Consider the following 20,942-nt stretch of genomic DNA (forward strand, 5'->3'; position numbering starts at 1 on the left):
GGGCTCGGAGGGGCTGTGCTCGGAGGGGCAGGGCTCTGAGGGGCTGTGCTCGGAGGGGCTATGCTCTGATTGGCAGGGCTCTGAAGGGCTGGGCTCTGAGGGGCAGGGCTCTGAGGGGCTGGGCTCGGAAGGGCTGGGCTCGGAGGGGCAGGGCTCTGAGGGGCAGGGCTCTGAGGGGCAGGGCTCTGAGGGGCTGGGCTCGGAGGGGCATGGCTCTGAGGGGCAGGGCTGCCGCTGTCCTACAGGCTGACTCTGGACAGTTGCCAGCTGTGCAGTGTTTCTATGAAGAACCTTTTGTTTCCTCTGACTCGCTTGTGTGAACAGACATGAGCCCAAGACCCACCTTCTGGAGCACGTGTTTAAAGGGAGAGTTCTGTTGTCTGAGGGAAGAAGTATCCCACTCTGTCAAATGCAAAACCCAAAAGTAAACGGCAAGTTATCTTGCTTCATGTAATAAAAAAAGATCTTATACACACATGCGTGCGCGTGCAAACATACACACACACATACACACACACGGCTCTGCAGTGCCAAAGCCCAGGGGTGCAGCCTCTCCCCAGATCCCTGGGAGCACAGTGCAGCCAACAGACCCTGTCCCATCACTCCTGCTGTGAGTGATGTCACCTCCACCCACTTAGCAAAAGTCAGGGGTGCCTGTCAAAGGGCACGAGGTTTGGGGGTTAATCCTGACCCAGACCTGGTACGTCCCGAGTCCCCATCAGGGGTCAGCATGGAGACCCCAACTCAAGTTGGACCTCAGAGGGTCTCTGCTTTGGGAGACCAGGCCGGCTCACAGACAAGCAAAATGACAATGATGATGGTGATGATGACGATGGCGATGGGAACTTGGGCAAGCGAGCGCACAAACCGTGGAGGGGCGTGGAAGGGCCACAGCTTCCAGCTTCCTGGCACGGACCAGGTGTCGCCATTTGGAAAGAGGATCTTCCCTGGGCGGCCGAGGAGGCAGGTTGTCCGCACCAGGGCATACGGCTGGAGTGACCCAGGCTTCCAGGGGAGAGGGCCGGGGGCAGCTGGACACACAGGGCTGGGGTTTGAGAAAGGGCTGGGCTGTCCCTGGCTCAGCATAAGGGCACGGCCAGCGGGTGGGAAGAGCGGCACTGGAGCGTGAGCCTCAGAGACCCGCAGAGATGCCAGACCCTGCCACTTTCACACACAGTCGTGTCTTGTGGCACAGGATATAGAAGCCGTGGCAGGGCAGAGGGGAGAAGGGCAGGGCAGAGGGCAGACGCTCCCAGCCAGGCCTTCCCCTGGCTGAGCCCAGGTGGGTGGGGAGGCAAGAACGTGAGGGCTTGGTCCTGAGGGGACACGCTGGAGGCTCACAGGAGAAGCTGAGTGTGGCTGCAAGTGTCCCAGGGGCCAGAACTTCCAAGCTCCGGGGCTCTAGACTCAGGAAGAGGGCTAAGGAGGTGTCCCAGGGGCAAAGCCAGCACAACACTGGAAGTCCTAGCCTAGGAGGTTGGAAAAACAGTGAGAAGAGGCAGCTATGGGAAGCAGAACTCCGGTAGGGCCGCATCCAGGGGACCTCAGCCCACAAGCACTCGGGCCTCACATACGATGGCGCAGGACCCGAATGCGGCTCCAAGCAACCTGCAGGTGTCAGGACTGCCCTGGGTGGGCCCTAGCAGGTGAGGAGGACGCCCAGGACTGGAGCCACCGCCACTCCCAGCTGTCACTGATGAGGGCAACAGCTGGTCGCAGGATGGGGCTAAAACCCCTGCATGTGTCAGTCAGGCTGCTGGGGCGGCCTGGAAGCTGACTCCCAGGACAGCTGTCACAGACAAGACCAGCAGAGGGGCCTCCCAGACCCACCCGCCGTCTCTGCTCCACTCTGTAAATGTGATGTGGCGTCTCTAATGCCATCCACATGAAACCTCATTTCATAGACCTTTGTTCTTCTCCCAGTTCATCAAGGGATCAGCCACAGCTGCCCATGAAGTCCTCTCATGCACCGGGAGCTGAAAACCTGGAGCCTGATCGTCTGCTCAAAGGCAGGGGCTGGCTAGCCCCCGAGAAAGTGCGTTCCTTCCAGCGCCCAGCTCCACAGAGACCAGCTGCGCACGCCACTGCGTGGAATTGAATCCTCTCTCCTGCCGCTCTCCAGCAAAGGTGAGCGGCCAAACATGTCCAGGGCTGGTGTGGGCTCCTCAGGACCTGGGCTGGCCATGTGGCTGCCTCCTGACACAGTATCTTAGAAATGTTCGCATTGTGGCCGGGCGCGGTGGCTCACACCTGTAATCCCAGCACTTTGGGAGGCCGAGACGGGCGGATCACGAGGTCAGGAGATCGAGACCATCCTGGCTAACACGGTGAAACCCCGTCTCTTCTAAAAAATACAAAAAACTAGCTGGGCAAGGTGGCGGCGCCTGTAGTCCCAGCTACTCAGGAGGCTGAAGCAGGAGAATGGCGTGAACCCGGGGGGTGGAGCTTGCAGTGAGCCGAGATCCGGCCACTGCACTCCAGCCCGGGCGGCAGAGTGAGACTCCGTCTCAAAAAAAAAAAAAAAAAAGAAATGTTCGCATTGTTCCAAATGTGTCTCCTTCCTGGCCCCATTTATACCTCCCCCAGCCATCCCTTCCACCTGGAGTGCAACTACACCCTTAGGGAGCCTTGGCTCCTTACACCTCAGCTGTTCCTGGAGCCCCCAGAAGCTACCACAACCCCAGCAGCAGCCACTGTCCCCGCCATGGCCTGGGACGCAGATGGCACACACTGCATGCTCAGCGGGTGTTTGCTGAATGAGCCCGTAGGCCCGAGACCCTCCTGTGAGACGGGGGTCCACAGCAGGAACACTGGCGCATCCACCCCTGAACAAAGTGCCAGGAGGGTTTGCTCCTGGCGCTGGGCAAGGACCTGAGAAGCGGCCGTGACTCGCAGAAGCCTGCGGACACACCCAGGGGCGGTGCCCACTTGCAGAAGGAAAAGACGCACCAAACTCCAGCAGAAAACACAGAACCAGAGTCTCCATGGGCACATCCGAGGTGTCCCAGAGCAGGAGGAGCTGCTGGCGGGAACCTCGAGGCTAAGTCAGCTCTGGATGAGCAGGTGGATGACAGGGCGGATCTCAGCATCCACCTGCACATTCTCAGAGAGTGTGCCACCAGGACCACAGCGGGCAAAGAAAGGGACCCTTGATCAGGCAGTCTGAGAAGGCTTAAGCAATGTATCCCCCTCTTAGAAACAGCCTGTGTAACCATATGAAGGGCCCTGAGAAGGCCGGCAGTAAAGTACCCCAACAGTCCCCAAGTTCCAGCCACCAAAGATACCCGTGCCCCGCGCCATCACTCCTCATCCTTCAGTATCTCTCCTTAGGCCCCCAGTGATGAGCTCCAAATCGTCAAGGAATGAGCTTCCAGTGCGTGACCGCAGGGTGGCCTGCTCCACAACCTCCCTTCTGCTACTATGACACCCCTACTTTAATTCCTCGGTTGGTCTTTTTTTTTTTTTTTTTTTTTGAGACGAAGTCTCACTCTGTGGCCCAGGCTGGAGTGCAGTGGCGCAATCTCAGCTTACTGCAACCTCCACCTCCCGGGTTCACGCCATTCTCCTGCCTCAGCCTCCCAAGTAGCTGGGATTATAGGCGCCTGCCGCCACGCTCAGCTAATTTTTATATTTTTGGTAGAGACGGGGTTATACCATGTTGGCCAGGCTCCTCTCGAACCCCTGACCTCAGGTGATCTGCCCACTTCAGCCTCCCAAAGTGCTGGGATTACAGGTGTGAGCCAGCGCACGTGGCTGAATATTTTTTTAAATGGAAAAGAAGCGTTAGTGAGGAGGTAAAGTCAGAACCCTCACACACTGCCGGTGGGGATACAGAACAGCACAGCCACTATTGACAACAGTATAGTCCGGGCACAGTGGCTCACGCCTGTAATCCCAGCACTTTGGGAGGCTGAGGGGGGCGGATCACGAGGTCAGGAGATCAAGACCATCCCGGCCAACATGGTGAAACCCCGTCTCTACTAAAAAAAATACAAAAAATTAGCCGGGCGAGGTGGCAGGAGCCTGTAGTCCCAGTTACTCGGGAGGCTGAGGCAGGAGAATGGCGTGAACCCGGGAGGCGGAGCTTGCAGTGAGCGGAGATAGTGCCACTGCACTCCAGCCTGGGCGACAGAGCGAGACTCTGTCTCGGAAAAAAAAAAAAAAATGGTTCCTCAGTCAAACCTAACATTACCGTAGGACTCAGCAATCCTATCCCTACACATATACCCAAATAATTCACAACAGGTGTTCAAACAAAAACTTGCATTCAAATGTTCACAGCAGCATTATTCATAGTAGACAAAAGGTGGAAACCACTGCCTACCGCCCAAAAAATGGACAAACAAAATGTGCTCTGGCCATACAATGGGATGTCATCCAGACACAACAAGGAAGGAACTTTTTTGTTTTTTTGAGAAAGGGTCTTGCTCTGCTGCCCAGGCTGGAGTGCGGTGTTGCGATCACAGCTCACTGCAGCCTGGACCTCCTGTCTTAAGCAATCCTCCCAACTCCGCCTCCCAGGTAGCCGGGACCACAAGTGCTCAACACCACGTTCAGCTAACTTTAAAAATTTTTTTGTAGATGGGGTCTTGCTATGCTGGCCAGGCTGGTCTCAAACTCCAGGCCTCAAGTGATCCTCCTGCCTTAGCGTCCCAGAGTGTTAGGATTACAGGCCTAACCCACTGCACCCAGTCAGGAATGAGGTTCTGATAATGTGCAACAATGTGGAGATGAATCTTGAAAACACGATGCTACGGAAAGAAGCCACACACAGGGGCCACATATCGCAGGATTCTAGTCACACAAAATGTCCAGAAGAAGCAAATCCCCAGAGACAGACAGTAGATTAGTGGCTGACAGAGGCTAAGAGTGAGGGGAGAATGGGTGTGAGTGCTGACCGACATGGGATTTCCTTCAGGGGAGACGAAAGTATTCTAGAAGTAGACAGAAGCAGAGATTGTCCTCATACTAAATGCCCCTGAATTGTTCACTTTTTAAAACGTTGTTATTTATTTATTTTTTCAAGAAAGAGTCTTGCTCTGTCGCCCACACTGGAGTGCAGTGGCATGATCTCGGATCACTGCAACCTCTGCCTCCCAGGTTCAAGCGATTCCCCTGCCTCAGCCTCCCAAGTAACTGGGATTACAGGCACCTGCCACCATGCCTAGCTAATTTTTGTAGTTTTAGTAGAGATGGGGTTTCACCATGTTGGCCAGGCTGGTCTCGAACTCCTGACCTCAGGTGATCCGCCCACCTCGGCCTCCCAAAGTACTGGGATTACAAGTGTGAGCCACTGCGCCCAGCCTGAACTGTTCACTTTAAAATGGTTAAAATCGTCAATTTTGTGCTACGTTTATTTTACCACAATAAAGAAAATCATTGAGCTGGGAGTGACAGCTCATGCCTGTCATCCAGCACTTTGGGAGGCTGAGGCAGGTAGATCGTTTGTGCCTCAGGAGTTTGAGATCATCTTGGGCACCATGGCGAAACCCCATCTCTAAAAAAAAAATACACAAAAACTAGCTGGGTGTGGTGGTGTGTGTCTGTAGTCCCAGGTACTCAGAGGCTGAGGCAGGAGGATCACCTGAGCCCAGGGAGATGGAGGCTGCAGTGAGCCGTGATCACGCCACTGCACTCCAGCCTGGGCGAGTGAGCGAGACCCTGTCTCAAGAAAACCACTGCTGTGACCGTACATGGAACAGCACCGGTCACAGGTCCGGTGTGCCACATATAGTACACGGAACAACGCCAGTCACGGGCCCAGTGTGCCATAGACAGTACACGGAACAGCGCCGGTCACGGGCCCGGTGTGCCACAGACAGTACACGGAACAGCGCCGGTCACGGGCCCGGTGTGCCACAGACAGTACACGGAACAGTGCCGGTCACGGGCCCGGTGTGCCACAGACAGTACACGGAACAGCGCCGGTCACAGGCTGGTGTGCCACAGACAGTACACGGAACAGCGCCGGTCACGGGCCCGGTGTGCCACAGACAGTACACGGAACAGCGCCGGTCACGGGCCCGGTGTGCCACAGACAGTACACGGAACAGCGCCGGTCACGGGCCCGGTGTGCCACAGACAGTACACAGAACAGCGCCGGTCACAGGCTGGTGTGCCACAGACAGTACACGGAACAGCGCCAGTCACGGGCCCAGTGTGCCACAGACACGCGAGTCCCTGACCTGCTCCCACAGGTAGAGGGGATGAGTGAAGGCAAATCATCTTCAGCAGCCTGGAAACACGGGCCTTGCCAAAAACAAAACATTTACAAGGAGCTCCAGCAGGCCACACCTGCAGCTGCTAGGGTTTTCGTGGAGGGGTGTCCACTCAGCCTCCCCCATCCCTGGGTTCCCCACCCTGAGGGTGCTGATGCTCCTCCCGCTAAGAAGCAGGGTCTGAAATCCCACAACACAGACACACACTCGTGTTCTCCATCCCGCCCTGCCCTGCAAGCTGCCTGGTTCGGACCTCCCCTGGGAGCCCTGAGGAGAGCAAAGGTGACCCCAATGGTGACGTCAACAAGGACTGATGCGGCTCAGGAAAATCCTTCAGAAGTTGCTGGAAACAAAGGGAGGCGTCCACCCCGAGGAGAGGCAGCAATGTCACCTCAATGGATGACAATGGTGTGACATGTAACTAACATATCACTGGCACCGAGAGCACCTCAAAAAAATGCTCAACAGAGGCCGGGCATGGTGGCTCACGCCTGTTATCCCAGCACTCGGGAGGCCGAGGCGGGTGGATCACTTGAGGCTAGGAGTTCGAGACCAGCCTGGCCAACACGGTGAAACCCCGTCTCTACTAAAAATACAAAAATTAGCCAGGCGTGGTGGCGGGCACCTGTAATCCCAGCTACTTAGGAGGCTGAGGCAGGGGAATCGCTAGAACCCGGAAGGCGGAGGTTGCAGTGAGCCGAGATCATGCCATTGCACTCCAGCCTGGGTAACAACAACAATAAAGACAACAAAAACAAACAATCAAACAAAACAAACAAACAAAAAAGCTCAATAGAGGCTCCACAGGTGAGCAAAAAGCAAGCTGCCAAAGCATGCCCACTGGACAAGGCCACTGAAACCCGACCACAGTGGCAGGGCGAGGCTGCACCCAGCACAGGGACAACAGACATCCATGGAAGAACAAAACTGTCTTCAACTGCTTGGGAACGAATCACCAAACTCAGGCCAGCGGCTGCCTCTGGCTTCAACAACACCCATGTTTTATGTCTTAAGTGGGGTGGTAGATGTGTGATTAATTCTTGTCTTAATTTTGTACTGTGAAATAGCGTAAGGCTCACACTAAGTGGCAAAAGCAGTGCAGAGGATTCCTGTGTCCCCTTCGCCTGGGCTGGCCTCAAACTCTTGTGTTCCAGCGATCCTCCCATCTCAGTCTCCAAGTAGCTGTGACTACAGGCGCCCAGCCCAATGATAACATCTTAACGTAACCACAGGACATTGTGTAGCGCTACCCCCTCAAGGCGTTTTTGTCAGAAAGCATTGTAACTATTTTTTCAAGCATTCCATTTGGCCAAATAGCAGAGCACAGGCACCCATCAGTGCCTCGCCAATACGTATGTCTGGCTGCAGGGGGTGGCCGGACCTGGCCTCTCGGGAGCCCAGGGACAGCCGGGCAGGGCCAGGCCTCCTGGATCAAACATGTCCACGGGAGCCTCACCTCAATCTTGTCTGTCTTGGCGTCTCCCCAGTAGAGCTTCCCCTCCTGCAGGTCCAGGGCCAGGCCGTTGGGCCACCCAAGGGAGGCATTGACCAGCACACGCCGCTCCTGCCCGTCCAGATTGGCACACTCGATTTTAGGGTTCTCTCCCCAGTCTGTCCAGTACATGAGGCTGGAAAAGAAGCAGAAGTCCATGACTCCATGTGTCCGTCTGGTCTCTGCGGCATCCCCAGTGCCAAGAGCAAGGCCTGTCCCCGAGTTGGTCCCCATCACATGGCTAAATGTTGGTGTCAGTAAATACTGGCATTGGTAAACGTCTGCGTCAGTAAATATCGGATGTCGGCGCTGGGAAATTTGGTGTCGGTAAATGTCAGTGTTGGTAAATGTCGGTGTCAGTAGATGCAGGTGTCGGTAAACATGTCGGTAAATGTTGGTGTCAGTAAATGTGGGCGCTGGGAAATTTGGCGTTGGTAAATGTTGGTGTCGGTAAATATCGGTGTCAGTAAATGGTGTAGATGTTGGTGTCGGTAGATGTCAGTGTCAGTAAATGTGAGTGTCGGTAAATATCGGCATCGGTAAATGTTGGCATTGGTAAGTGTGTTGGTAGATGCTGGCGTTGCTAAATGTTGGTGTCAGTAAATGGTGTCGTAGATGTCGGTGTCAGTAAATGTCAGTGTCAGTAAATGTGAGTGTCGGTAAATATCGGCGTCGGTAAATGTTGGCATTGGTAAGTGTGTTGGTAGATGCTGGCGTTGGTAAATGTCGATGTCGGTAAATGTCAGTGTCGGTAAATGTCAGCGCTGGTCAATGTCGGTGTTTGTAAATGTTGGTGTTGGTACATGCTGGTGTCAGTAAGTGCTGGAGGACTGAGCATGCCAGGGGCAAGCTCAGTGATCAGAGCCTCTGGAGGGTCCCCCGGGACAGGGATGCCCACTGCCACCCTGCGCAGGTTTCACCACACCAGCCCTTGGACTCTCAGGAGCCAGGAGCTCATCTCCCATTCCAAAGGTCAGTGGACAGAAACGACCCTGCCCAGGGTCTGGGACAGCCTCACATCTGACTGGTGGGCTGGAGGGGAGGAGCTGAGCACCCAGAGGAGGAAGGGGCAGAGCGGAACCTCCTGCACATAGCTGAAGGGCTCCCCTGTGCAACGGACAGGTGACTTGTTCCCTGGGGCCCCCTAAGGAGGGAACCCAGATCCTGGGGTGGCAGCTCAGGGGTGGAGATTCTGGGGCCCCAGGTCACGGCCTCTGCTTTGGCTGTCTGACCCGGCCGGCCAGCCCCTCTGCCTCCTGTTTCCAGCTCAGTGCCTCCCCCTGGACCCCACAACCTCACACGTCAGACTGCCAAGCCCATTTCCCTGGAATCCTCAGACTCATGAAACCAGGGCTAGGAGGGACCTTGGAATCGGCTTCCCCATCCCTTCCTCCTTCACAGATGGGGACATCGAGGCCCATGGAGGCAGTGACCTGACCAAGCTCCTGACCTCAGGGCCAGGTTCCCTTCACTGTGGCTGGCAACCGGTTTTTGTGCCTCCTCCTGCTAAAGCCCCAGGGGGCCCCACTTCCTACCCTCATTTGCCCTCCTCGGGACACAACCCAGCCCTTCAGCCACTGACATGGAGCAGCCCTTGCCCACATGCTGCCGTGCCCCAGGGTCCACAGAGGGCTGCTCGAGCCCTGCCCGCTGCCTGCTGTGCTCCCGCTGCCTGCTGTGCTCCCGCTGCCTGCTGCCTGACATGCTGGCTTCTAGACACCAGTCCACTTGCAGGAAAAGCTCCCTGGCCAGCACGCTCGCAACCCCCAGGGCCGGGCCACGAGCACAGGCTCCACAGCCCGCAAATCCTCTGCCCGCCACTGCCCGATGGGCACCCTGGGCAAGTTCCTTCACCTTCTGAGCTTCAGGTCCCAGGGCCATGAGCCTGGAAACACAGCTGGCTCCCACTAAGTGCTCCATGGAAGGAAGCACTGCTACTGACCTCCCAGCTCCTCTGGGACGTCCCATCAGCACCGCCAGCTCCAGTGCGCCTCCTCCATCAGGGTTTTCCCGTTCAGTGTTCCGGGTTATGAGCCCCCAGGAAGGCCCCTGGCTACTACCCTTTGAGCCGCTGGGGCGGGTCTCAGAAAGGCTCCCCTACCGACTGACAAGCTCTCTGCTTTCACAGACTTCTATGCTACAAAGCTGGAGCCACGCTGCCAGGCCCAGCCCCACACCTGCCACCTCCTGCTGTGTGACCCTGGGCAAGTCCCTAAGCCTCCCTGGGCTTCAGTGTCCTCAACTGTACAACTGTACCTACCCCCCCGAATGAAAAGACTGACGATGTGCAAAGTGTTAAAAGAGGCCTGGCGGCCGGGCGCGGTGGCTCAAGCCTGTAATCCCAGCACTTTGGGAGGCCGAGACGGGTGGATCACGAGGTCAGGAGATCGAGACCATCCTGGGTAACACAGTGAAACCCCGTCTCTACTAAAAATACAAAAACTTAGCCGGGCGAGGTGGCAGGCGCCTGTAGTCCCAGCTACTCGGGAGGCTGAGGCAGGAGAATGGCGTGAACCCGGGAGGCAGAGCTTGCAGTGAGCTGAGATCCGGCCACTGCACTCCAGCCTGGGTGACAGAGCGAGACTCCGTCTCAAAAAAAAAAAAAAAAAAAAGAGGCCTGGCTTGACCGGGCACGGTGGCTCACGCCTGTAATCCCAGCACTTTGGGAGGCTGAGGCAGGTGGGTCACCTGAGGTCAGGAGTTTGAGACCAGACTGGCCAACATGGTGAAACCCCGTCTCTACCAAAAATACAAAAATTAGCCGAGCACAGTGGCAGGCGCCTGTAATCCTAGCTACTCAGGAGGCTGAGGCAGGAGAATCACTTGAGCCCAGCAGGCAGAGGTTGCAGTGAGCTGAGATCACGCCACTGCACTCCAGCCTGGATGACAGAGTGAGACTCCATCTCAAAAAAAAAAGAGGCCTGGCCTGTACTGTGGTCAGTGTCACAGAGGCTGCCCTTACTGTCACTACTGTCATCCTGGAAATCACCCAGGTGGACCGTTCCATTCTACAGATGAGGAAACTGAAGCTGGGGAACAAAGAGCTCACTCCAGGTCTCCAGGGCTTTCTACGCATGGACCCAGCAGCAGCACTGGACCACTGGGGTGCTTGTTAGAAACCCAACTCCTCAGCCCCGCCCTGGAGCTCCTGAATCACCACTTTTGGGGGGGGGCCCAGCTGCCAGTGTTTTAACAAGCTCTCCTCCGGGTTCTGATGCAAGACAATGCTCCAGAATGACGGGTCCCGGTCAATCTCCCTCTCGCCTGTGCTTGGCCTGGCCCAGGCTCCAGGCCCCAGTTCCCGCCCGTCTTACCCCATCACGGGGTGCAGTGCAATGGCTCGGGGCTCGTCCAGGTCCTCTGATACCAGGATCTTGCGGGAGGTGCCGTTAAGGCGTGTCACCTCGATGCGGTCCGTGCCCGTGTCGGTCCAGTAGAGGTTTCGGGCCACCCAGTCAACTGCGATGCCATCGGGGTCATTGATCTCGGTGTTGACCAGCGTCTGCGCCCCAGACCCATCCAGGTACGCCCTGCGGATGGCCCGCACCTCGTCATCCGTCCAGTAGACATAGCCTTCCAGCGGGTCGTAGTCGATGGCAATGGCATGCCGGATGTCATCCACCTGCAGCACAATGTCGGTGAAGTCCGGCGTGTCCAGCGAGATCCTCCGTAGGTCCGTCCGCCGGGCCAGCAGCAGCACCTCCTCGGCTCCTGTGGAGACAGGTGCAGTGGGGTCAGGGGTCAAGGGCCTGCAGCAGGCACAAGACTAGGCCTGGGGTGGGCCGGGCAAGGGAAGACTCAGCCAGGCCCCCAGGGCTCTCCTTGCAAAGGCTGGTGATATTAGGTGACACGCACCCAGCCCATGCTACATGGTCACTCATTCATCCTCATGACAGCTCTGGGAGGCTGGCACTGTTTGTTTCCTTACTTTACAGATGAGAAAACTGAGGCACAGAGAGGTTATGCACCCAGCTGAGAGCCACACAGCCAGGCCATCAGGCTTCAACCACTGGGTGGGAGCTGCCTCACAGTCCCCCTTGTCTCCTCCCAGCCCCTCTCCTGGCCACAAACCAGCCCCAACCACAAATCCTGCCAGGTACGACCTGCTGGCCATGCTGCTCAGCATGCCCGCCTTGCAGGGCAGACCCGCCTGTGGGCCACGCTGCTCAGTGTCCCCAGCGTGCCCGCCTTGCAGGGCTCACCCTTCTTCCCCAGCTCAATGCCACTTCATCTCTCCCTCCCCTCCACCACCCGAGGGCAGCTTCAAGCCCCAGGATCACACCAGGGGCTCCTAGGCAGGACCAGATGCACCTGTCAAGTGAATCACCCTCTTTACTCATTGCCCAGATGCTCCAGGGCCACCGAGATGAAGGGAAAGCCTGGTTCTGAGGCCTGAGACCTGGAGGCACTGTCAGGAACACCAAGAGCTAACACAGAGTTTCGTGACCACTTGACACACCCAGGCAACACAGGAGCGAGATGAGAAACACCTCCGGGGCATGCGTGCTGGTCACGGCTCGACCCAGGGCCCTGGCTCCTTGGAGGGGGCTCCACCGCGGCCTCCACACAGCTGGCCCATCGGAACATAGCGATGACCCCCAGTAACTCAGACCTGGTTTCTAAATAGGGTCCCACAGAGAACAGCCAAAGCACTATTCGTGCACTTCCAACTAAGTTTCAGAACCACGCCACGAAACACCCACCCCACAGCCACCTGGGCCTCTGCTGCACCCCGGGGCCAAGCCTGCTGCTGGCGGAGCAGCTTGAGGTCAAGCCCCTCCACGGCACGGGTGGGCAGGGTTCAGAGTGGCACTTAGGCAGGTGGATGAGAGGAGAACCTGGTCCTCTCAGGATGTCCCTGCAGACAGGCTGGACACAGCTGGGGACAGGAGGATGCTCAGGTGATTCTGGTCTCAAATAAAAGCCCCCACTCTGGCTGAGGGCAGGATTTGCCAGCCCTCAAGATTTGCATGTGTGAAATCCCCAAGGAAAGTTCTCTCTGCTCCGGGCATCTGTGCCCTGCCTAACTCACCAGCGTGGCCTGACAGCATATGACCGGCACGAGAGAAGCTCAACTCAGACTCCCTTGGGGACCAGAGCAACACTCCGAGAGCATCTGAGCAGCATGGCCCAGGGATCAGCTGTGGACGAGGTCCTGCCACTCAGGCCCAGCGGCATGCAAACCCAAGGATCCCTCACCACCCACTCCACAGGACGCATGGAGACCCCCCGACCTTTCAGCCATGGCCCTCCAGTGGGATTCTCAGTTTGCAGGTCGGGCGGATTACAAGATTCTCTTCTGAACCCCCGTGGCCCACCCTCCACATGCTTCTGACCCCCATGGCCCGAGGCTCCACACACAGCAGCACCAGCATTTCTGACTGTGTCCTAGGACCCCCGGTTGGGATTTATCAGAGCTTCCTGCAGAAATTGCAAGTGGAGACCCATGCACACTGGGGCCCCCAGGGTGCCCTATCATCCCAACACAGATCCTGCCAATGCTGCTGGGGTCAGGATGTGGCTCCCTCCCCGAGTTAGGGCATCATCTACTCATTTGTTCCAAACCTTTCTGGTCTCAAGGATGCAGAGCCAAGGTGGTCAGGGTCAGAGACCCCTCCCAGTGTCCTGTGGCCACGACCCTGCACAAGGGCCCGGGTCACAATCTGAAAAGGGGCCCGAGGCTAAACCAGCCCAGAGCCTCCCTCATGCCGTGGCCCCTAGACCTGGCCCTGCAGCCAACTGCCAGGTCTCGAGTGCCCTGCCAGGCTGCAGCCTTCAAACAACAGATGGTCCCCTGCGCCCAGGCTCTGGCTCTTGCCAGGAGGAATGCAGAGACTGTTCCAGGATCCCGGCGTCCAACGTTTCAAGGAAGGACAGGAGCCCCTCCTGACTCCTGCTCCAAGCCCCGGAATGTATAATCTGATTCCACCACTAGAGGGCGCCCAGGTGATGGCGACAGCGACACAGGCCCAGGGCTGGGGAAACTGAGGCAGGCAGGCTGGGGACAGTGAGGTGGAGGCAGCACTTGGAAGGTACCCTAAATGCCCAGCTACAATGTAAATATCTGAGAGCCAAATTCAGATCTGGTCAGAGGCATCTGATTCGGTGTATATTGGTAGGGGGAGGGGGAATCTCTGAATTTCAGTAAATTTTCTCTCTCTAGGCTCCACTCCCAAAATGTTCTGTTGACAATGGACCTGTCCTTCAAGGCCCAGGTCACATGGCACCGCCACCTCCTCAGGGAAGCCGTTCCTCCCTGCACCCCAGTGGATGGCTGCCCCGCACCCCCAGTCTACCCCACGACGAGGGCACCACCCCCACTGGCTCACTGGGGTCCTGGCGCAAGCCCCCTGCTCTCCACGGCCCCCAGCACAGCCCCACGCCCATAGCGGCACTACATCCAGGGGATGAGCAGGGAGAATCTGAGACCGAAACCTCTGGAGACTTGGCAGTGTCCGAGTTCCTGTCTAGCTATAACTTGGAGGGGACCAGAGACTCCACTTCATGGAGACAGCTGGGAGAGAGGCAGGACCCAACCCATTTGCCTGAAGCTCTGAGTGAGCTGTGACCAGCACAGAGGTGACCCCGGTGGTGGTGGGGACTCTGTCCAGCTAGGCCAGCAGGGAACAGCTGCAGAGAGAGCGCCAGCAGCCTGGGCTCTGCCAGATGCCTGCCAAGGCTGGTGCCCACAGCTGGCCTCCAGGAGGTTCTGTGGGTAGAGAGGTCCAAGCAGCAGCCATGGTCACGGGGAAGCAGACCTGGGGTTGGGAGGGACAGGTGCAGGGGACTGTGCCAGGCTATAAAGAAGAGAGGCCAACTCCTTCCCTGGGACCAGCTACGGAGCCTAGGTAGGAGTTTATTTAAACACCAAGGAAGTCAATTGTTTAGAAACTAACAGTTTGGCCAAATGGTTTTCTTTGGGGTTGTTTAAACAAATAGCCAGACCCACAACGTTGCCTGAAAGTGAAACCTTCCCCGCACCCGAGCCTCCTCCAGGCGGGCTCCTGACCTCTCCCCTTCCTCCCGGCACGCAGGCAGGAGAGAAGGACGACATCCCTTCCGTGAGGCCAAGCTCAGGGCAGGAGCTTGGGGCAAGGGCCAGGCAGGGCACAGCTTCCTAGTAGGCAGCCTTGTCCTCAAAACAAAAAAGTAGTCCCAAGAGATGGCCCGATGTCATGGACATGTCCAGCTCAGCACCATCCATCCCTGCTCACCTCTGTTCCTGACCACATGGACATGCAGGACCTGCGAGGGGCTGCTGTGACACACTGCCGCCAACCAGGTGGCTTTTAACATCAGAAATGTACGCCCCCCCACCGCCCCCGCCAAGGCACACACCCCCAACGTCAAAAGTCAAGCTGTCTGCAGCGACAGACTCCCTCTGAAGACTCCAGGGGAGGATCCTTCCTGGCCTCTTCCAGCTTCTGTTGTTGCAGGAAATACTTGGAGTTCCTTGGCTTGTGGCCTCCATCACACTAAGCCCTGCTCTGCCTCCACGCAGCCTTCACCCCTGAGTGTCAGTGTCTGCTCTCCTGCTCTCATGAGGACACCAGCACCGTGGATAGAGGCCCCCTACTCCAGGGTGACCTCATCCTCGCTTGATAACATCTGCCAAGACCCTGTTTCCAAACTAGGTCACACACACAGGTTCCTGGGGTTAGACCTTCAGCATATCTCCTTAAGGGACACAATTCAGCGTACCCAGCGGTGAGCAGACGGTAATAGGAGCGCTTCAGCAGAAGGCCAGAGGCAAGTGTGCCAGGCAGAGGGGACGGCCTGGGCCACTGTAGGGAGGCTGGACAGAGGGTGGCCCGAACCTGTCGCCGGGGCTGATCTGAGTGTGGAGGCCTGGCACCCACTAGCGTTGGCGTTGCCCCGCCCGCTACAGCTCTCTTCTGAGGCCCCACTGCGTGCAGGACACGCCCCACTGCGTCCAGCTCTGAGCCCAGCCCTGTCCTCCAGGAAGCCTCCTGCAAACAGCCCGCCGTGCGTGCAGCAGATCCCAACCACAAAAGCAAACAGACTGCCACTCTCACACAAAAGCCGGGAAGGAAACGCGCTCAAATGTCAACAGTGGTTATCGTTGGACGGGTCCTATCCTTCCTTCGAGCTGTCGGACAGAGGTCGGCAAGCACTCTGGGAAGGGCCGGAGAGCAAATATTTTCGGTGCTGCGGCCTGCACGGTCTCCTTCCCGCCTCCTCAGCTCTGCCGCAGCTGTGGGAAGGCAGTCTGCCTCAGTCAACACAGCTGGGAGCAAACAAAACTTCATTTATGGACACTGAAAAGCGAATTTCGTGTCATTTCCCCATGTCCCAAAACATTATTCTCCCGATTTTCTTCTCAACCATGTAAATATGTAAAAAGCATTCCGAGCTCACGGCCTGTTCCAACTGGCCCCTCAGCCAAATGACCCTCACTCAAGAAGCGTGTGTGACTTTGTTTTTGAGATGGAGCTTCACTCTTATTGCCCAGTTTGGAGTGCAGTGGCGCGATCTCGGCTCACTGCAAGCTCTGCCTCCCAGGTTCAAGCAATTCTCCTGCCTCAGCCTCCTGAGCAGCTAGGATTACAGGTGCCCGCCACACCTGGCTAATTTTTTGTAGTTTTAGTAGAGGCGGGGTTTCACCATGTTGGCCAGGCTGGTCTCGAACTCCTGACCTCAGGTGATCTGCCTGCCTCTGCCTCCCAATGTGCTAGGATTACAGGCGTGAGCCACCACGCCCAACCATGTGTGACTTTTATAATATAAGAAAGAAAATTACAATGGGGGAAGGAGGGCAGGTGGGGAAAAGGGGAAGAGGAGAGCGGGAGGAAGGAACCCTCTGTACTTGTCCCTTGATTTTTCTGTACACTTAAAAGCGCTCTAAAACAATGAAGTCTATTAAGGTTGTTTAAAAAATTAAAAGGCATACAAGTCAATAGGGACAACACCAAAACCTGAGCAATAAATGAGCAAAGACTATAAACACAAATTAACGGGAAAAAGAGCAGTCAGTAAACGTGGAAAACGGTAACTTCTCAGTCATCTGCAAATAGAAGGGAGCCGCCCAGAGTTGCTGGTGAGGTGGAAAGGCTTGTTGGACATTTAAGTGGGGGCATCTCCCGCTTCCAGAAGGGCTGTAAAGCACCGCAGGCTTCCTGGCTAGGAGCCTGGGAGCCGCTGACCCCAGCATTTCCTCTCTAAGAACACAGGCAGAAGCGGCAGTTGGGACTCATGGAGGTTCATGCATCCAGACACCACCATGGCTGCATTAGGACAGCAAGACTCAAGGCCAAGAACCTGGAGACAACCAAAACGTCCCCAAATATTTTTGAATAAAATTTACTTATTTTATCTAAACAAGGGTATTCAACGTGATGGGTGATGACACAGGCACAAAACAGCATGCTCTGGAGAAGAGTTAATGAGGTAGGAATTTGCACGAACGACAAATGAAAAAATATCAGACACATTACACACAGTTTGAATGAATCTCCTAAAACTCAATTCATATATTTATTTTATTAATTAATTAATTAATTTTTTTTTTTTTTTTTTTTTTTTTTTTTTGAGACAGAGTCTCGCTCTGTTGCCAGGCTGGAGTGCAGTGGCGTGATCTTGGCTCACTGCAACCTCTGCCTCCTGGGTTCAAGCGATTCTCCTGCTTCAGCCTCCTGAGTAGCTGGGATTACAGGCACCCACTACCACACCTGGCTAATTTTTTATTTTTAGTAGAGATGGAGTTTTGCCATGTTGGCCAGGTTGGTCTTGAACTCCCAACCTTGAGTGATCCACACCCCGCCTCCAGCCTCCCAAAGTGCTGGGATTACAGGCGTGAGCCACTGCATCTGACCTTAAAAGTCGATTTTGATACGTAAACAGAAAAAAAGTGCACAAGACACATAGACACAGCTAACTCTGGGTGGCAAAATTATGGGTAATATCTATTTTCTTCACTATTTTTTATAATGTTTTCCTTGCTACAGTGAATGTATAAATGTTATTTCATACGAGGAAAGAAAAAAGCCTCTGAAACACGGGTGAATGGGTTTATCCTTAGAGGCTCTCCGTCTCCAAGGGAGATGGGTCGGGATGCTGGGGACCAGGCCCTCTTCCTGGAGCAACGTGGGGGAACGAGCCACCTACCCCGCCACCGAATTGCCTCGGGGTGTGGGTACTGACACCCCAGGCTCATTCGGTTTCCAGGGTCTGAGATCCAGGGTCTGTGCTGATTGACGGGAAGAACGACAGGATATGAGTGGGATGGGGCGAAATAAGCCACCTGCAGCCCCAGGAACTATCTGGCCAGCACATGGTCATCCAGTGGCCTGAGCCACCCCCGCCAGAGCCAGAAGGAGACCCTGCCAACAGGTCCCCAGTGTGCAGGAACTCAGAAGGTCATCACAGTTAATACCCTCCACGCCCCAATGTGGGAAAATAGTTTTTTTTCACAACAAACAAGATAATTTTTGTTATTTTGGCAAAAGGAGGCAGGGCAGCCCCGGACACCTCCATCCCACCTCATCACCCAGCCGCAGGGCCCCAGCCATCCCTGCAGACAGAGTGGATGACACAACCTTCCTGCACCAAACCAAGTGCAGCTCCCAGGCCACAGGCCACCCAGGAAAGGTCCAGTGCCCCCCGGAGGCTCCCACCGCAGGCCTGCCGCCACAGCCGGCACCACCCCAGGACGGCTCTGTTCTCCCAGCTTCTTCTCACACAGGCGGCAGAAAACTGAGATCCGGGGAAAGCTGAGAATCAGCCTCTGCTGCCCGGATGCCCAACCCCAGCTCTGCTCCCAGCTCCAGGGCCTCCTTCTCAGGGGCCCTTATGGGAGGCAGAGGGCTTTAGCCATCTCCCAGGCCTGGGGCACGTGGGGTGAACAGGGTCACAGTGCAGGCCACTGTCCACTCTGCAGATCCCAAGGCCATAAACAGCCTGGCCGCAGTGGCTTTCCAGCTGGCAGGAGGCCAGATTATTTTTGTTTTTTAGCAATTGATTAAGTTTCTCCGCTGCCCCCAGGGGTAAGGGGTGGGGCAAATGCTGCGACCACAGCCCAGCACCTTGACCCGGGAACCTGCGCCAAGTGACCACAGGGTCACTTTTGACAGAGCACAAGGGAAGTGGCTGGGCCCGATGCTGGCTCTGCTGGAACCTGAGGCCGGCTGCTGTCACCTGCACGGTGCCTGGGGTCTTCCAGCGAGCGCGGAGAGGCTGTGGCCCACCAGCAGCCGCCGGCAGACACCCTGGCCTGCAGTCAGGGGCTCCATCTGCTCAGCTCTAAAACAGGGAAGTCGCTGCTCTGCCTGGGGTCAGGGCAGCCAGAGCACCAAGTCAGAGATGGCCTTGGGAAGGGGCCTGCAGGCGGGTCCCCTCCTCCCCATCCCCTGGTGCCAGCCAGCACCTCCTGTGGCCCCCCACTGCCTGCCTCTGCCTCCACGCCCCACCACAACCTCAGGCCCACAGCTGCGTGGCCACTCCCAGGCAGGCAGTGCCATCCGACGGGCTGTGTGTCTGCTCCCTCCGCAGACAGACCTGACTCTGGCTCCCAGCCCCATCTTGTCACTGAATGACCCTGAGTGAGCAACGTGACCTGCTTCGCACATGTCAGACTCAAGGGGAAATGGGCCCCAGCGAGGTGGGACATGCCCGAGGCCAGGCCCCAGCGAGGTGGGATATGCCCGAGGCCAGGCCCCAGCGAAGTGGGATATGCCCGAGGCCAGGCTCCAGGACACAGACCCTCCTTGTGGGTGGTCTGTGTTTTTGAGAGAGAGTCTTGCTCTGCCGCCCAGGCTGGAGTACAGTGGTGTGATCTTGGCTCACTGCAACCTCGGCCTCTCAGATTCAAACAATTCTCCTGCCTCAGCCTCCTGAGTAGTTGGGACTACAGGCGCCTGCTACCACACCCAGCTAATTTTTGTATTTTTAGTAGGGACGGGATTTCACCATGTCGGCCAGGCTGGTCTCGAACTCCTGACCTCAGGTGATCCACCCACCTCAGCCTCCCAAAGTGCTGGGATTACAGGCGTGAGTGACCACGCCAGCCCTCCCTGTGTTATTAAACACTTGCAGCCCCTTGCTGGGCACCCTGGTGAGGGAACACAGCCTCACAAGCGAAATGTGGCATCGTTGGGCAAATGAAGCCTGGGCAGCCCTCTCATCTTTGCCTAAAACTGAAGAATTTAGGGGCGTGGATGTATAAAACAGTTGGTGACTTAAATGAAAAAGAAAGCCACATTCCCCCCTTTAGGCAGGCGGCTCTACTCTTTAAAAGCCAGCACAGGGTGCCTTTCTGAACCCAGGCACACAGTAGGTGTTCAATGAACAGCAGGGGTCACTTGTACTGCCAATGACACCCTGTCTGTGGCCCCTGCAGCTGGCTCCGGCCTGAAGCACAGCTGCGCCCCTCTGCAAGGCCACCCCACTGTACCTGGAAACTCTGTGGAGGCGGCCTTGGGGACCGGCCAGGATGCCCAAGCCCAGATCCCATCTGTGCCCTTCCTCCATAGACCTCAGCGAGCTCTCAGCACTGCGTGCCTCAGGCCCATTTAAGAAGTAGGGCTGGCCAGGCATGGTGACTCACGCCTGTAATCCCAGAACTTTGGGAGGCCAAGGTGGGTGGATCACGAGATGGTCAGGAGATCGAGACCATCCTGGCTAATACGGTGAAACCCTGTCTGTACTAAAAATAGAAAAAATTAGCCGGGCGTGATGGCACACACCTATAGTCCCAGCTACTCAGGACGCTAAGGCAGGAGAATCGCTTGAGCTCAGGAGGCAGAGGTTGCAGTGAGCCGAGATCACGCCGCTGCACCCCAGCCTGGGTGACAGAGTAAGACTCTATCTCAAAAAAAAAAAAAAAAAAAAAAAAGGGCCGGCCACGAATGACCCCTCACACAGGAGGCGTGCCCAGGTATAGAACTCAGGACCATGACAGCTGCACTAGTCCCCAAGAAACATTACTTCCGTCACCCACTCCGCCTCAGTGGTAGTGGCCAAAATAACGGATTAGAACGGAACCATGTGACAATACCACTGCCCCAAGTGAGGGAAGACAGCTGACTATCAGTAGTCCACGCGGCCCCATCTAACACAAGTGCAGGGCGCTCTACAATTTATAAATCCTTTCCCAGACACCGTCCTTTCGACACTCCCAGTTCAGCAAGGCACACGGGGCCTGCATTTCACAGCCACACAGCAGAGGGCTGAGGCTGGAACTCAGACGTTTTGATTTCCATTCGATCACGTCCCCA

The 20,942-nt window shown here is 56.5% G+C and overlaps 1 protein-coding gene across 3 annotated transcripts in view; it reads right to left on the reverse strand.

Annotated features, from left to right (window-relative positions):
- Nucleotides 1–20,942, reverse strand: part of LOC105469707 (LDL receptor related protein 5) — a 142,727-nt gene that overhangs the window by 56,737 nt on the left and 65,048 nt on the right. For all 3 annotated transcript variants that reach the window (XM_011721116.3, XM_071074144.1, XM_071074143.1), the window contains 2 exons: nucleotides 11,025–11,421; nucleotides 7,675–7,846 (listed from right to left, as the gene is read on the reverse strand). In XM_011721116.3, the coding sequence (XP_011719418.2) occupies nucleotides 7,675–7,846; nucleotides 11,025–11,421 (569 nt within the window). The remainder of the gene's footprint in view (nucleotides 1–7,674; nucleotides 7,847–11,024; nucleotides 11,422–20,942) is intronic.

This window comes from Macaca nemestrina, chromosome 12 (genome assembly GCF_043159975.1).
Source record: "Macaca nemestrina isolate mMacNem1 chromosome 12, mMacNem.hap1, whole genome shotgun sequence".
Lineage (NCBI taxonomy): Eukaryota > Metazoa > Chordata > Mammalia > Primates > Cercopithecidae > Macaca > Macaca nemestrina.